The sequence below is a fragment of the Centroberyx affinis genome, unplaced genomic scaffold, assembly GCF_046629955.1.
Source record: "Centroberyx affinis isolate AG114_WGS23_722 - 3 ecotype Tasmania unplaced genomic scaffold, CSIRO-AGI_Caff_v1 ptg000262l_1, whole genome shotgun sequence".
Taxonomy (NCBI): Eukaryota; Metazoa; Chordata; class Actinopteri; order Beryciformes; family Berycidae; genus Centroberyx; species Centroberyx affinis.
The window spans coordinates 105,440-122,266 of NW_027278944.1; the positions used below are offsets into that span (position 1 = coordinate 105,440).

At 42.1% G+C, this 16,827-nt stretch overlaps 1 protein-coding gene across 3 annotated transcripts; it reads right to left on the bottom strand.

Annotated features, from left to right (window-relative positions):
- Window positions 1-7,951: 7,951 nt before the first annotated feature.
- il2rb (interleukin 2 receptor, beta) lies at window positions 7,952-16,326 on the bottom strand. Of its 3 annotated transcripts, XM_071546312.1 has the most exons (11): window positions 16,154-16,326; window positions 14,721-14,885; window positions 14,411-14,505; window positions 13,503-13,623; window positions 13,292-13,358; window positions 12,906-12,999; window positions 12,361-12,506; window positions 11,989-12,166; window positions 11,624-11,729; window positions 11,428-11,506; window positions 7,952-10,663 (listed from the first exon to the last, which is right to left on the bottom strand). In XM_071546312.1, the coding sequence occupies exons 3-11, from the start codon at window positions 14,499-14,501 to the stop codon at window positions 9,854-9,856; spliced, it is 1,692 nt and encodes a 563-aa protein (XP_071402413.1). In that variant the 5' UTR covers window positions 14,502-14,505; window positions 14,721-14,885; window positions 16,154-16,326; the 3' UTR covers window positions 7,952-9,853. The 3 variants fall into 3 exon arrangements, with proteins under 3 accessions (XP_071402413.1, XP_071402406.1, XP_071402398.1); XM_071546305.1 differs by lacking the exon at window positions 14,721-14,885; XM_071546297.1 differs by having other exon boundaries at window positions 14,411-14,885.
- Window positions 16,327-16,827: the final 501 nt, after the last annotated feature.

Consider the following 16,827-nt stretch of genomic DNA (forward strand, 5'->3'; position numbering starts at 1 on the left):
TTCCCTGATGAGCACATCTACAACCAGAGACAGAGTAATAAATCACTGAAATCAGCTGCTGTAGTGTTTGGATGGAATGGGAAACTTGAATACTCTTGCATCATGATGGCATGTAACTGAAACCCACTGCTCTATAGACTATAGGTGAATCTCAATGTCCCATAGTGTATGAAGGACCTAACTCTCAGTATGGGTATACTATATAAACACACACCAGCACACATTGTCTCAGTTACAGTACACAGAGTATTGGTCATCAGCCTGTGGGCAAAGCTAACATACAGTAAGCATAATAGAGTTTGACAGTCAGTGTTCTTCTGGAGCAGAACGACTGTGGTTGAAGGAGATAAACTGTAAGTATACTGGACATTCCCTGGCGTGTGTGTGTGTGTGTGTGTGTGTGTGTGTGTGTGTGCTGATGTATTTCCAACAGCATCTGCATATTCAGTCAAACAGAAGGTTTATTATCTTTGGTCCAAACAGTGTTTTATCCAAGACCATTCATCATGACAGTGGAAATCCATGGCTTCTGTTGGATTTCTGTTGAGATTTCCACAGTAACCCAGAGAGGACCATGTGTTCGGAGACGTTGCCCATTAGTGTGTTTGATATGGCCCATACAGCAACCCAGGATATTACATAACAACTCCATGGAAAACCCTGACTTAAGCTGGGAATCCGCTGCACGTTTTGCTGAAGTGTAGAAACTGTTGGATTTCCCTCTGTTTTTAGAAAAGAAAAATGTCAGATTGCTTAATCGAGGAAAAGTGGGACCGGAAGGGGCTTGATTTGACCGGTTAACCCTAAATTAGGTCTTCCCACGCAAAAACCAGGACAAAAAAAAATCTAATTTTAATAGCTGACCTCAGTTTCCCCATCCTTCCCAGGATACTGATGGTCAAAAGTCGACCGGGTGAACGACTGTGATGCGTTCACTGTCTCGACACATCTATAGGATATCTTGGTGTGTTAAACTCTTTTTTTTCTCTCATACTTTTATTTAAAAAAAATATATATATACAGTATAATAAGTAAAACTGTAAATTCAGTCAAGACACAGACAGGCATATCTCATGTGCATCAGGTCACAGTAGAAACACTAGAAATAATTATGAATAGAAACATTGCAGATTTCTACTGTATTTCGGCATATCTCTGCTAACGGGTGGTTTTGTCTATACTACTATAGTCTATATAACCGGTGCATCTCCGCTCGAGTTCTATAGCGACGTTGCAGTTACCGTTTCATGAACTAAATAGTTTAAAATGATCACCGCGATGCGACCAGTCCGCGCTCGTGCACCCGCATTGCCGCAAGAGAAAGTCCAGCGGATAATTGAGAGTTAGTAGAATAAATCTCACCTCGTTCACGTCTCTGCAGCCGCTTCAGTCCGCCGAGGAGGTGGAGGAGGAGGACAGATGAGGGGGAAATTCCTGAATCAGCCTCCCTCTCTCCCTCCCTCTCTCTCTCTCTCTCTCTCTCTCTCCCTCAATTCAGTTCAGGTTGGCTTTATTGACATTACAAAAAAAGCCAAAAGCATCATGTGTCAATATTCTACTACAACTTTGTATTTTTTTTATGTTTGTATTGTATATTTCAGTATATAGAGAGCATATTACATACATAACACTTAGTATAGCAAAGTATACCACAGTATACAACACTACAAGCACATATAAATTTTGCAGCAAGCAGCAGATTTCTTCTCCTCTCCAAGTACATATAGGGGAGTTTTTGTTCCGGACAGAGGGCAGAGAAATCTGATATGAAAATGTGGAATTTATTGCAATAGGCCTACTCTCTCTCTCACATTGTGCACAGAGGCTTTCCCCTTTCATCCCTCTTAAAAGATTGGTTTTATTTTATTACACCAATTCTATAACTTTGCAAAGGGAGGACAGTTCAGCAACCTCGCCAAACGACCCAGCTGGCTCTGTCCACATTTCAGTTTCCTGTGAACTCTGGCGACTGGTGTTTCTCCATTAATGCGAGAATAAAATCTGACATGACATTTATAGCCTGGAGTAGACTGTGACACTGCTCTGATCATTACAAGGGAATAAGTCAAACATACCGGGATGTCAGAGCTACTGATAACAGAGAAAGCGTAATGTATCATTTTGAGATGACTACTTTATTAAAAGTTATCTATCATTCAGTAATTTTTATCTCAAACTCCGTATTATTTTTCAGTTTAAGGCATTTCCCTGTCTTCTGCTATCCTGGAAGGAGACATATGGACTATAACCCATAACTTTAGGCAGAGGAGGGTTACACAAACACACACGCACTAATGTAAGGTCATACATTCTCGAGTATCTGTTTACAAACTCAAGGAAACTCATGGTCATTCCCCTCCAGTTCTGCATTTCTGCTATGCTGAATTCCACTCCTCCACTCCCCATGCCTCCCATCTGGTGCAGCTGCAGAGAGAGAGAGAGAGAGAGAGAGAGAGAGAGAGAGAGAGAGAGAGAGAGAGAGAGAGAGAGAATGTGGGGGACTAGTGTTCTCTGTTACATATGTTCAGATCTGAGAACAATTTAATACTCTGCTTCTGGTTTACATTACATTATAAACATTACAGATGTTTAAAGAGAGAGACAGTTGATGGAGAAAATGCAAAGAAAGACATGGGGAAGAGAAAGAAAGAGAGGGAGAAAAGCAAAAGAAAGAGTGGACTGAAGACCCTCAGGCAGTGGGCCTTGAGGAGAGTGTGTGCTGCAGGGAGATCTGGGAGCAGCAGTGTGTTGAGCGCACCATCCAGCCTGAGAGTGATAAAGTGGCAATGTGTCCCTGGTAGATCATTCACTCTAGCGCTTCTTGCTAACATTTTAGCATACAGTACACGTTGAGTGATAGTAGGCTCCATGCTAACACTTTAGCATACACTATGTTGAGTGATAGTAGGCTCCATGCTAACACTTTAGCATACACTATGTTGAGTGATCGTAGGCTCCATGCTAACACTTTAGCATACACTATGTTGAGTGATCGTAGGCTCCATGCTAACACTTTAGCATACACTAGCTATATTGAGTGATAGTAGGCTCCATGCTAACACTTTAGCATACACTATGTTGAGTGATAGTAGGCTCTATGCTAACACTTAAGCATACACTATGTTGAGTGATAGTAGGCTCTATGCTAACACTTTTACATAGCCTACACTATGTTGAGTGATAGTAGCTCCATGCTAACACTTTAGCATACACTATGTTAAATGATAGTAGGTGACTAGCATTATCCAACTAAGAAGACTGACCTATTAAAAACATTATTAATGGATTTTATGAAATGTCGATTCATACATTTTAAAAATGATTTATCATTAACTCAATACAGCTGATGTCGTCAGGTGAGCAACCACGTCCATCCTCTGCACAGTTATTTCTTTTTTTAGCTGTACACAGCATCCTATTAAACACGATCTTCACTTCCTATGGAAATAGGGAAAGTAGTCCCTAGTAGTTCAAAACAATGCATTATTTTTGTATCCTCTGTCACCTAATTTTACCAAAACAAAACTGCCCGACTTGGCCACAAGATTACTCACCATTTACCTTCAAAGCTGCTACAACTTCTCATCATTGTCTCACTTTTGAGATAATGCTAGTCACTTGCTATCGCTCAACATATGCTAAAGTATTAGCATAAAAAAACAAACACCTGGGGACACATGGATGATTTTGGTGTCTATGTTCTCATCACTTAACCTGTAAGTTAACCAATATTACACAAAACCTTGGTGTATTCCTTTATTAAAGGTCCCATATGGTGTAAAACAGGATTCCCCTTGCCTCTTTGATGATAAAGGAGTTGGATGTGCTATCTAAACATGGTGAAAGTATCAAACCGCACGATCGCCAACTAAATCCACACAATCCATATTAGAAAAGCGAGCCTCTAAACAAGCCGTTTGGACTTCCGTAACTTTGTGGCGTCACAAAGGTTCGCTCATTATCATTTCTGTAAGAAATAATAGACTAACAAAGTGTCACAGCGACAGAAACAGCCTGTTCTTGGTAAGGCTCAGAGAGATGCTGGAAAATGAACGTGTAAAAATGGATTGAGAGTGTTTTTGGTACATGACACCACACAGACAGCTTTTAATGAACCTCAAGACATAAAATAAAACACTGGAAAGTGGAGAATATGGGACCTTTAAGAAAGTGAACAGTTCTCCCACTTAGTTATGTCCTGAAGAAGGCTTTTTATATCAGCCCTGATGTTGCCCTGGTGCTCTCCTATCCACTCACACATTACCCTGTCTTGACATGTGAATAATGCAAAGATATAGAAAGAAGAGCAGTGACAAACCATAGTCTCACACACACACACAAACCCATAGACATACCACACTCACTAGCAGAGTTAGTGTCATTGTGTGTGACTGTTTGCAGTATGAGCCCAGTGGTTTGTGTAGCATCGGTCAGGATAGCCAGGCTTTTTTCTGTGGTATCTGCTGCTTTATGCTTTTTGTTTCAGTGGTATTTCTGTGACTCTTCGTGAACTAGACCACATTATTTTTGAAGGCAGTAATAAATCTGCCTTTTGCATACACACACACACACACACACACACACACACACACACACACACACACACACACACAGACTTTAAATTCAGGAATAAATATGACCCTTTAACCCATTATCTCCTCACTGAAGAAAACTGGCAAACGTGCACCAGGCGGGGGAAATGACCAGCCCCATCCTGCTATTTTATGACTCCAATTGTTTGAATAGTAGAGCTCATCACCATCACAGGAAAAGAGGAAGCGGAGCCCGGAGTTGTGCACACGTGTAACATGAGCACAGCTGCTGAACATTACCGCCTCGGTGTCCCGAGACCTGAGGCTCCACAGACTGTTATGCAATTACATCAGCAGAGAGTTCCTCTCCCTCCCATATAAGCTATTAAGAGACTCATCTGAACTGACTTGATACACATCTTGAGTTCATGTTGTCCTCCTGTGAACCTTTACTATCTGCTTTCTTATTTATAGTGTACGAATCAGGCTTTTATCCCCTTCTGCTGTCTCTCTCTGTCTGCCTCCAGTATCCACAAATCCTCCACTATCGCTGCTCCTTTCCTTTCAGGTTGTATGTTAACTGGAAGCGAAGGAGTCTTAAAATCTCATATATCTCCATTACTGCGTCGTGTGTTAGTGGAAGAGCCGGCGGTATCGTCTCACCAACACCATATCATTGTTCATGTCGAACTCCCTCTTTTTCTCTCTATCTCTCTCTATCTTTCTAGCCAACTTGTCCATTTCGCAAAGGAATTCTTTCATGATCCATTTGTACGCTTGACCCCGGAGGTCCGTTAAGTGGCTATGCCCCATGGCCTTTGACCTTTGACCTTACAGGTGAACCGTTTGCTCTTACACACCTGGGCGTGTGCGGACTGCTTACCTCAACATAACCGCTGATTTTCACAACTCATAAAACTGACCCAACTGACGCTCGAAAGACGGAAGGTCTGGGTTTAACTTGCAAAACGAAAAACTACTACCTGAATGTATGTGTTAGAGCCAGTATGGTTGCTGTAAGTTTTGTCTGAATTGGTTTTGTTGTTTTGGGCAGTGATATTTCTATTAGGCTTAAATACACTACAAACAGATGTATGGGTTTGGTGTTTTTAGATGGCACTTTGGAGATGGAACTGCAAGTTTAAGAAAGTTGTTAAAGGTTCATCAAGAAAGAGATCAAGCTCCCAGTTGCTACAAGATCATCAATCATTCATCATACAAGGTAATCATACAGGTAATCGGGCATTTGTTTGCATGAAAAATACCCAAGGTGTGTCAGAATTTGCCACCATGGCTAATTGGCTAAGAGGCTAACTTTGTTTTGTCACCAATTCGTCACTATAGTACTTTATGTTCATTTTGATGTTCCATATAGCTGGAAACCAAACAGATGCATGATAGATGACAGAGTGCTTGAACTTCTACAATGTCTGTCTCTCTATGTGTTCTATGTGTCTCATTTCCCCCTCTCAGATAGGCAACCATCTGGAATAAGCGGGAAATCATTTTAGACTTCAGAACAAGCTCTCACATTTGTCCCTGGTTATCCTTATTGCTGCACAGCAACCAGTTTCATATGGTGGCCCTCCCCCGTCGTTTTGGCCCCCGCCTGTGTCGGTCGTGGTTGCCGGTCTGATAGTGATGTCTGGGTCTCTGTTTCCAATCCTCATAAAGAGGGCAAGACACACTTTTTTAAGAGAGAGGGTATTTTTCTCGTTTTCTCTCTTACTCTGTTTTACATTCTCTCTCTCTCTCTCTCTCTCTCTCGCCCTCCCTCCCTCCACTTCTTCCACCCATCTGGGTCCAAGCTGGCTCGGTGACTGACGGAGCAGGCAGGGGAAACTCAAACAGGCTGAGTCTCTTAACAGCTCACCGACACTAGAGGCACACTGCCAGTGTATTCAACAGATAATGATATTATTGAATGAATCAGAGCAGTGGTGAATGAAGTGAATGGATAACATGAATGTTATTTGACTGATTCGAACTGGGGATTCTTTCATTGTGAAGTTGAGACAGTGACATCATGCAGGTCCCAGATGAAGAGGATGCCCTGGTTCAGTTTAATTGTTCAGTTTTGTAATGTCACCTAGTGGTAGAATGAGCACACTACATCAAATATCCTTTAACTTTTGCTTCCCCAGATGAGAAATGTAACCTTTTAACAAAGACTCACTGGAACATATAACTAGTCTTTGCCCAGTGGAGAACCAGTATATTTAGAACTCAATACGTAAATAGTTGCCATGTATAGTATTTGTATGACAAATGTCTCCTGTGTCTGTATTTTAACTTGAGCTGCACTGAGGCATAGTCCAATTAAATCTTAGGAAATGGAAATAAAGTTTTGAATTGCATCTTGAACTGGACAATGGGGACAGCTTAAAAGGTCAGCAATCAATTTTGAGCAGAGCTGTGACCAAGTCAACTTTGCTGGAGTCCCAAGTCAGTCTCAAGTCTTGAGTCACATGTTTCAAGTCAAGTCCAAGTCCAGTCCATGTCATTAATGTCAAGTCTCAAGTCTAAATGTAGAACAGCAAGTCAAGTCAGAACAAATCAAGAGTCCAGTATCAATTTAATATCTTAAAGAAAACTAAATATCTAGGACTTTTCAATGCAATATGGTTTTAATAGGATAAGAACTTGGTAAGAGCATCATGAGTTTGATTTCTATAATCAGTTTCAACTTCAATCACTTCAATCATTCCATACAAATTCAGAAAACAGAATTTAAATTCAGTCGTCTGCTGGAACAAATCTCATCACTTTCAATCTGAGTCATTTACACAAACACAAGATCTCAAGTCAAGACTTTAGAAACCTTTTCAAGGCATGAAATGAAAATAATAATAAAATAAAAATAAAAACTATGTAATGTGTGAGCTCTCTGTGATAAACATTGGCACTTTTGTTGTGTAATTCAGTGGAGTGGATTGACATTTGGGTATTAAAGATAAACAGGTCCATTTTTTAGTCAAAATAGTTGAGTTTATTTCTTGGTATTTGGTTATTCAATGTTATTTAGACATATATATGAATAGATAGAAGCTTACACTGTTTCTCTATAGTTTTTCATATAATATTGCCTTTATACTCTGGCTCATTTCTGTCATGGCTAAAAAATTGTGAATTCTTTGTGAGGTGAACGGATGTCACTGGTTGTGTCACAGTTAAATGTCAAACCACATTCTAATACACACGCTCACTCTCTCACACACACAGAGGACCACCTGACAGGACTTGTAAACACACAGACTTACACACACAGAGAATCATACAGACACACATGCACACAAACACACATTTCATGGTCTCTTTTCTTGTAATCACACTCCTTCTCACACTCACTCGTGTCGGCCCACATGCCCACCCTCAGCCCTGAATCCACAGTGACACAGGAAGCCAAAGGGTGACCCACTTCTACCAGAGCTTTTATTTTGTTTGGTTGTTGCACAGATGTCAGTGAGTGCAGTGGAAATATACGTATACACACAACCATAGCAGCATAGACTACTGACCTGAATGAATTACAAAGATCTGACATATACAGAAAAAACAGTTTCCTTTTTTCTAAATTGCATTTCAGACAAATATTATACAAAATCTGGCATACATGTATAAAGAATTTCATTCCAAAAAGATGTGTATCATTTGAAAAGGTGACACCATCTAACCCAAAACTCTTTATGGAATATCATTTGAATTGTTTGGCATCTCATCTACAAATTTGGCTACAAAGTGCAAATATATTGTGGGATGTGAACATCTGTATTTTTGAGATATTAATAGAATTGCAGGTGGAAATGTTGTTTCATGAATTTAAGGTGGCAATTGTTACTCAAAATGCATTCATACCACTTTGGAATGGAATCATTTGTAAAGAAATAAAACCAAAATAAGACTAACAACAACAGCAATGGCAAACCAGCTGCCTTTCTGTTTCACAGTAGACAAATGTAGGCTGAATTCAATATAATGCTTAGAGGCAATTGTTAGTTTCAAACCATTCAATCTTGGCTTACATTGTGCTTCTGATAATACACGTCATATACAACAGAATCAAGAAAACACAGGACTCTAAAGCGCTGTGTATACTATGTGACATTAGAAGTAGTTCATTACTATTCACATAAAAATCCAAACCCGTATAAAGCCCATTTCACTGCTGTTGGACAAAAAACACAAATCTGTACATTTGTCAGGAATGAAGAATGAGAAGAATGAAGGCTAATGGAACTCACTCTTAAAGTAAGGACAGCGGTGTCCTCCATGACTGACAGCAGCGTTTCCATGACAGCATAAAGACGAGGATAGTATGATGTAATAGTTAGGAGTCGGTACGGTAATGCATGCATGCTTCATTCACTCATCCCTTTGCCCTGTATTAGAGGTCAGGGTGTTCTGCAACAATCACAGCAAAACACTGAATCTGAGACCGTTTTCAGTAGGCCGATTAATCAATCATTCAGTCTATATAATGGAAAACATAATGACAAATGCCCATCACAAGTTACCAGAACCTAAAGTGATGTCTTAACATTGCTTACTTAGTCTGACCAGCAGCCCAAAAACACCCCAAATATTCATTTTATAATGATATGAAATGGAGAAAAGCAAGCATATCCTATTTGTGAAGCGATAACCAGCAAATGTTAAGCATATGATAAATGACTAAAATAATTAATCGATTATCAAAACTAGAATAATCGATTAATTTTTTCCAATCGATTAATCAACTATTCAGCAACAATTTCAGCACTAGTTTTCACTGTATTTACTTCAGCCGGACTCAGTGCAAAACATAATTAATACCTTTCACCCCATGTTGGGGTGCGAGCAATGTGACCAATAAGTCACCAGAAGAACATTCATGTCCTATAGAGCTGAGTGACCAGGGAAACTCGGCCGATGTGTGGACAAGCTTGTCGGCTGAGAAAAGTTGTCCATGGCTGAACTTTTCGGTCATCAGCTGTCAACAACCAGTCAGATTTCATCGCTTCCTTACTTCCCTACCAATATGATTTTTGTTTCGCGAACAATAAGCAAAATGGATAAGAAGTTGATTACACCCATTCAAAGCTTCCCAGTTCTCTACTCTTTATATTTGAAAGACTACAGGAATAAACGTCTCAAAAACGATGCTTGGAGAACGGTTGTATCCATCGTTGAGGTTGATGGTAAACTCTGAACTAATGCCATTTAGTTTTTTCTGTTTATTTTCAATGAATGCTACCTAATCAGTGCTTGGACCGCAGCTGCACGACATCACTGCATAGATGCTGTTGGAGCCTCTCGCACCTAACTTGGATTCCGCGAGTGGCTCAGATAGATTTATTGCTGTAGGTGGTTTGCAGCTCTTTGAGGGTGAGATAGCCGGTTTTACACGGCTCCACAGGCATCGAGGAAGACCTGCACATGGCGCCGCCCGCAGGCCAGGCTACATAACTACCGCTGGGCGCTGCCGCGGGTACCTCCGGCCCTCGGTTGTCCGGCTGTACCTGGGGCGGACCGGGAGGGTGAGAGGGGGGTGGAGGGGAGGAGGAGGAGGGGGAGGGGGGCAGAGGGAAGGAGAGGGGACACAACCGGGACGGGAGGTGGAGAGGGAGGACGAGAAGAGGAGAGCCGTGGCGATCGCCGTCCGCGTCCGCGTCTCTCCCCTCTCCCTCGCCCGCTTCGTCTTCCATTCCGATCCCGAAGCCGGAGTCGGGGCTCTGCGGCTCGCTCTTGCGCTCGCCCCCGGGGCGCCGCAGGCACTCGTAGGGCGGGGAGCCGGCGAGGGGGAGGTGGAGGTGGAGGTGCGGATTGCGGAAGTCGTCCTGATAGGTGAAGTAGACGGGGCTGGCGTCGATTCGCAGCGAGTCGCTGCCGGGGCAGCTGGAGTAGAAGTAGCCCAGGTTGGAGAAGCCGGACGAAGCGGTGGAGGCGGAGCGGTGCATGCCGCTGCCGCCGCCGTCCGAGTCGGCGGAGGGGCAGCGGCCGGGGTGAAAGTGAAGCAGGGCGCTGGTGGAGGAGGAGGAGGGAGAGGTGGAGGGGACCGCATCCCAGGTATCAAACACCTGCACCGGGGAGATGTGGTCGCGAGGCTGGGCCGTGAAGAAGGATCCTGAGGCTGTCTGAGGATTCAGCCATTCCTAGAGGGAGAGAGAGAGAGAGAGAGAGAGAGGGAGAGAGAGAGAGAGAGAGAGAGAGAGAGGGGAAGAGGAAGATAATGGGAAGATAGGGATGACCTGAATTAGAAAATGTACCTAAAAGATGACAGAACTTTAGACTGTGAATAAACTGGGTGTTACTGAGCAAATGTGGCGTGTAAATGTTTTCTCACATAGGAGTTTCAGAAGGTAGGATGGTTTGTGTGTGTGTGCGTGTGCGTGTGTGTGTGTGTGTGTTTCTCAGTCTTGCCTGAAATACCAAGCAACAGACAAACCACACCAAGAGGCCTTAGCAGGTGACTAATGTTTCTCTACTGGTTTCTACCAGTTGGTTTCTGTAACCTGGTTTAGTTTGTGGCCACACCTCTCCTTTTACTGGTAGTAGAAATAAATATAGCCCCCCCACCCCACCCCTTCCCCCAACCCCCAAGTGTGTGTGTGTGTGTGTGTGTGTGTGTGAGCCATTAAATACAGCAATAAGTAATTAAAATATGAAAATTAAAGTTAAAGAGATAGTTCTATAGTTAAACTCATAGTTCACAGTTCATAGTGCCTCGTGCTGACCAAAGATGGCACGTACATTTAGGAGCATTATGTTGCCTGTGTGTTTAAATAGTTAATGAAATGTTTGTGGTAACACTTGTGGTCATATGCAGTTTATGAAGCGCCTGCAGTAAAACGCTCAGAGCTAGTAATATGTCATAGTAAAATGCACATTATGCTGGATAAGGACATTGTAGATTTACCTTGATGTCTCCTCCGTGCACAGAGTGGAGAGTGTGGAAGTATTCCGAAGGGTTCGGCACCGGCTTCCCCTTCAAGAGCCTGCAGCACAGGGTCGGTTGAAAAACAGTGGTTCCAACAAGTGACACATATACAGTACATGCCCACACACACACACACACACACACACACACACACACACATAAAACCTATACTCACCCTCTGTTGGAGCAACCTCTGAGAAGGACCAGCAGTATAACTATGAGGAGAGTGGAGAGGGATATTCCACCCAACATGAACCATGATGTCCGGTCCAGAAGCGGCACTGAAACACAGAAGAACAGCAAGAGAGTTTAAAAATGTCATTAGAAAGGGAAAATAATATAACTTGGATGGAGAGCTTGTGAAATTGTGATCGTCAAGCGTCTCATTTGCGATTACTACAGCAGAATAAAATGGAGCTAATATCACCATTCATTTTTCGGACCCACGATACGCATTGTCGCATTTTCGTATTGCGATATATTGAATTTTCTATACATATATATCGTCCCATCCCTACAAGACTGATTTAGGGGTGTTACCTTGATCCTCCGGGGCGCTCGCTCTCTCCCAGGACGCCGTGGGACTCCAGTCGCTCCAGTGGGTCCTGCGATAACTCACTGGGGGCTTGACTCTCACCCTGGCCTGGTAGAGCCCTGCCTTCCTTCCCGAGGTATCTATTCTTATCTCTTGTTTTTCCGTGGACAAAGTTGTGGCCTCCTGACGTGAGATAAAAACCCTGAGATTTACAGGAGTCCGTTGCAGCAGGTCAGAAAAAATGATCATTTGCATATACTTTACATATAGAGATACAGTATATAGATCTATACATATACTAATACACAACAGAACAGACAGACAAGTTCAAACGCATAGACAAATAGATGGACAGACACATACACATACACACACACCTTCCATTTCTGGTGATTCTGTTTGATCTGGACTTGAAATTCAAAGGAGGCGAAAAAGTAAGAGTGAGAGCTGCGTGGACTCCAGGATATCCAGGTTTGATTGGCACTGGCGCTGACATTCACAACACTAGGAGGGTGCATTTTAACTGTCATAACATGCATGCACACACACGCACGCACGCACACACACACACACACACACACACAGAAAAGATCAAATGCATTTAATTCATTCCTGATCTATAACAAAGTAGCCACTTCACAAACGATTTCTGTGCCATCCTGCTTGGAAAACGATAACATAACCGGCAATACGGCTGTAGTGTCGGTTGCGACAAAAATCAGAAAATTCCCATTCACACATTGTACAAAAAAATTGCATGATAGCTCAACTGAGCAAATCTCAAGAATTAGCGTCTCATTTTTCCCCTCCATTTTCTGACGTTTCCAAGTGCTGTATAACAAATGATGTGAGAACTTTACTGCACCTTGCTTCTCAACAACAACTAAAAAGAAAGTTGAGGAAAAAGGTAATAGCCACTCACTGTGATCACATGGCTTATAGTCTGTAAGGCTTTCCACCAATGTGCCGTTACACTCCACATGGATTCTGGGCATTAACTCAGCACAGGTGAATCTCTGGAGGGACACAGTCAAGCCATCAAACAAACAGGACAAAGACACTATTGCCCAAGTAGAGGCATTTCTGCAGCAGCTTGGGAGCAAGATGTTCAATATTGTCACAGATTTCTTTCTTTAGAAGTTGCATTATCTTCCTGTTAAAGGTTTGACCATGATAGCTAATAATAGCGTAAAATGAGTATTGTCCCACAAATCTAAATTTCATTAATTCCAAGTGGGCAGGAGATGTTACAGAGGAATCCATCCTACGTTTAGGCCTTGACACGAATGAGTTATGTTAGTGACTTACTCTATTTTCAAAGACAACACTGCAGCCTTGAACAGAACTTCCCAGTTGTTTCAGCTTGCACCCTTGCCTAGATAAAAAAAAAGAACAGTATGTGCTGTAATTCTAAGTGGGTTTTTTTCACTTTATGGAAAACGAAGCAAATCTTTTCCATCCACTACATTTTAGTAGAATATGATGCTGAGCAGTAGTCGCTGCAATATCTCAAACTTACTTTATGAGGCCAGTCCAGGCTTTCTTCTGTCCAAAGATCCAGCAGTCCACAGCGGGGTCGACCTGGGAGCTGTTCCAGGTACAGCTGACGTTGTTGACAAAGTCATTTAGACAGGAGAGTCCTTGAGTGGCACAGACATAACAAGGGGGAAAAGAGAGAGATTAAGACGGTGTTTTATTATCAGTGTCACTGGACAAGCTGTCCTTCATGTAGGACATTCAATAGCAAAACAGACAATACAGTGATCTCCACAAGTATTTGCACAGTAATTATAAGGTTAAAGGGCAAACTGTCAACTTCAGTTTTAGGGGATTCAATTCTTTTTTCACATCGGATCAACAGTACATTTTGTTCATCGTCGGCCCATTTCTGAGTCCCAAAGGCTTACAGACAGATTAAGATTACATTCAATTAAGTTGTTTTTATATGTAGTTTAATATTTTTCATCTGCAACGATTTCTAAAAGCATGTAATGACTTATTGCTTCCTTATGACTTTTATTGCCATTGCTGATATGGCTGAAAATGCCCCATGTGCACTTTAATCCCACAGACACTGTCAATTCACATCTAAAATAATGAAAGTATGAAGCCAAAACAACAAAAAAAAGTGTGTTCCTGTGCATATACTAATGGAGCTCACTGTATGTGTAAAGACAAATTGAGAATAAGACAGACAGCAGGATGAGCTCCATGATAAACTTGTGTAGAGTAGTCCCTCCATTGACAATTACAAGTCTGAAATCACTATTACTTCAAACTCTCAAGGTACACTCTGCATATATCCCACCCATGATAGACATACACACAAAATGATCTTAGTGTGATCGTGGCACAGTTACAACATTAACAGCATCACCCTGTAGAGACTGTTTATTAATATGAGCTGACTGTAACCATAACAAATACCTTGCAAGCTCCTATGAGAGTGGGCTGGATGCACTGAGAAGAGAACCACCAGGTATATGGACCACAGGGTTGCCATGGTAACGGCTACCATATGACTGTAAACAGAGAGGATCAGCACATTACACATTACATCAGAACCATCACAGTCATTACTGTTGCTAAGTACATTTACATATGAATTTCACTTGCGACCTCAGCAAGGGACCTCGCGACAGACACAAACAGACAGCCAATCACAATTTGCACTACTTACACCTCAGTAAGAATGTGTCTAAAAAAAAATGTTTTTAAACTTTTTAAATTACATTACCCATCTTTCCTTGAACTGAATCCCTTCTGTCTTGTGTTTCATTATCATTCTGTACCTCTACTTAAGATCTCATTTTTTCCGAAAGAGAGACAGAACCATTTCTGAACCGTGGCAGTCCAAACCGCATCAGCCCACTGTCAACCCTCACCGTCTTTATGTTGTATGCTGCTGAGAGTGAAAAAAAAAAAACATACAAGATCCACACTCAGCAACCTGACATCTCATTCTGAGTGGGCAGCAGCTCGCAGTGCCAAGTGAAACCGGATTGCAAAAACTGACACCTGCCCTGCTGTGCTGTGCTGTGGTGAACCGAGAATAATGTCAACTCTGTGTTACAGTTACTGCTTCCTATTGCCCGTATTGCTAATGGGTGTCATTCTTAATTGAAACTAGTGTGACTGACTTCATGTTTCACATCCATGCATGCCTGCTCACTAAGCTTTGCCTATAGTTGTAATGGCAAGGTCTAGGCTGAAGCACAGGGGAGATCGCGCCTTTGCAGTTGTAGCCCCCAAACTATGGAACGGGTTTCCTCTGCATGTTAGGCTGACCCCTACACTGCCCGTTTTTAAATCCCATCTCAAAACACATTTTTATTCCTTGGCTTTTAACTCAGTATGAGAGTTGCCTTTCTTTTTCTTATGGTCTTATTGCTTTTATTATTTTATTGTCCTTTTGTCTTTTAAACTGGTCTTTGTTTTTATTGTGTTGTTTTATGGTTTTTGCTATTTTGATTCTACAGCACTTTGGTCAACTCTTGTTGTTTTTAAATGTGCTTTATAAATAAATTTGGATTTGGATAGAATAGAATAGAATAGAATAGAGAAACAAATCCTGAAACATCTTAGAGCAGTGAGACACAGTGGCTGACTCTGATTAAATGGCCTTTGTGCAAAGAAGAGGGACTTTTCATGAAGTGTCACAAATGTCATTTGTGTCATCACTTGTTGCTGGTTTTCCATCAAGGTCTGAAAATAACTTCTATCGGAAGTCACTATAACTCATACACACGTTAGGACCGCAACTGACGGGGCAATGACACAGAGAGGACAGAAAAGCAGCAGCGGGAAAACAGAACCATTTGTTTCGAGGAGAGCCTTGCTGACAACAGCAGACCAATGGAAAGGAAACTTATAGAGTAAATGCAGGTCTTCTTCAAGGCTGTGGCACACCAGCGATAGGAGCCAGTGCCACAAGACAAAGTTAAACCTTATACAGTGTTAGGAGGGGCACATAAAGGCTCTTATTTTGTTAAAAGAAATTAGAAAACAAGTGCATAAAATACTGATTTTATGACCAAAAAAAAAAAAAAAAAAAAAAGAATCCTTACACTTAAGGTAGCTGTCACTTTGTGCAATATGTTTGAAATAGAGTTTGAAATAACAATGTTTTGGATTTGGTTTACAGAATGAGACTGAATACAGACACTCTACCTGGACAGCGCTGGTCAGTAAGGGTGGAAGAGAATCCCAGAGAGAAAACACATTCTGCTGGTCACTCCTGCTCCTGGACTGACGAATGTAGAAGATTCTCTCTCCTTTTCTTCTCTCTCTCTCTCTCTCTTTCCTCTATTCACTATCTCACTCTCTTGCACAAGCGCCCTCTCTCATTCTCTCTCTCTCTCTCTCTGTCTCTTTCTCACTCACTCGCTTCTCACTCGCACACACACACACACTCATCCCTCATTCCCCTCATTCTCCTCCCTCTCTCTCTCGATTGAAGTGCCCAGTGACACTTTCCGCCGGTAACCGCAGCCTCTCTCTGAGGCCGTCGCGAGCAGGAAGCCTCAAAAGGCACTGAGCGATAGTGAGAGAGAGCGAGAGAGAGAGAGAGCGAGAGAGAGAGAGAGAGAGCGAGAGAGAGAGAGAGGATGGGTGGTTACTCTACTCTAGAGCGCCTCTCTCTACTCAATACCAAAAGCCAAACAGCTACCTGGGCCCCATCTAGTTTTAAGGTAAAAAAAAAAAAATAATAATTGTGTTGAAAAGAAAGAAATACAAAGCACGCCACATCCTGTTTCAATCACAACATGAGTGGGTAGTATAAAGAGAAACATCGCACGTTGTCCTCTGAAGTGGTTTATGTCAATGAAACTCAGCTAAAACAG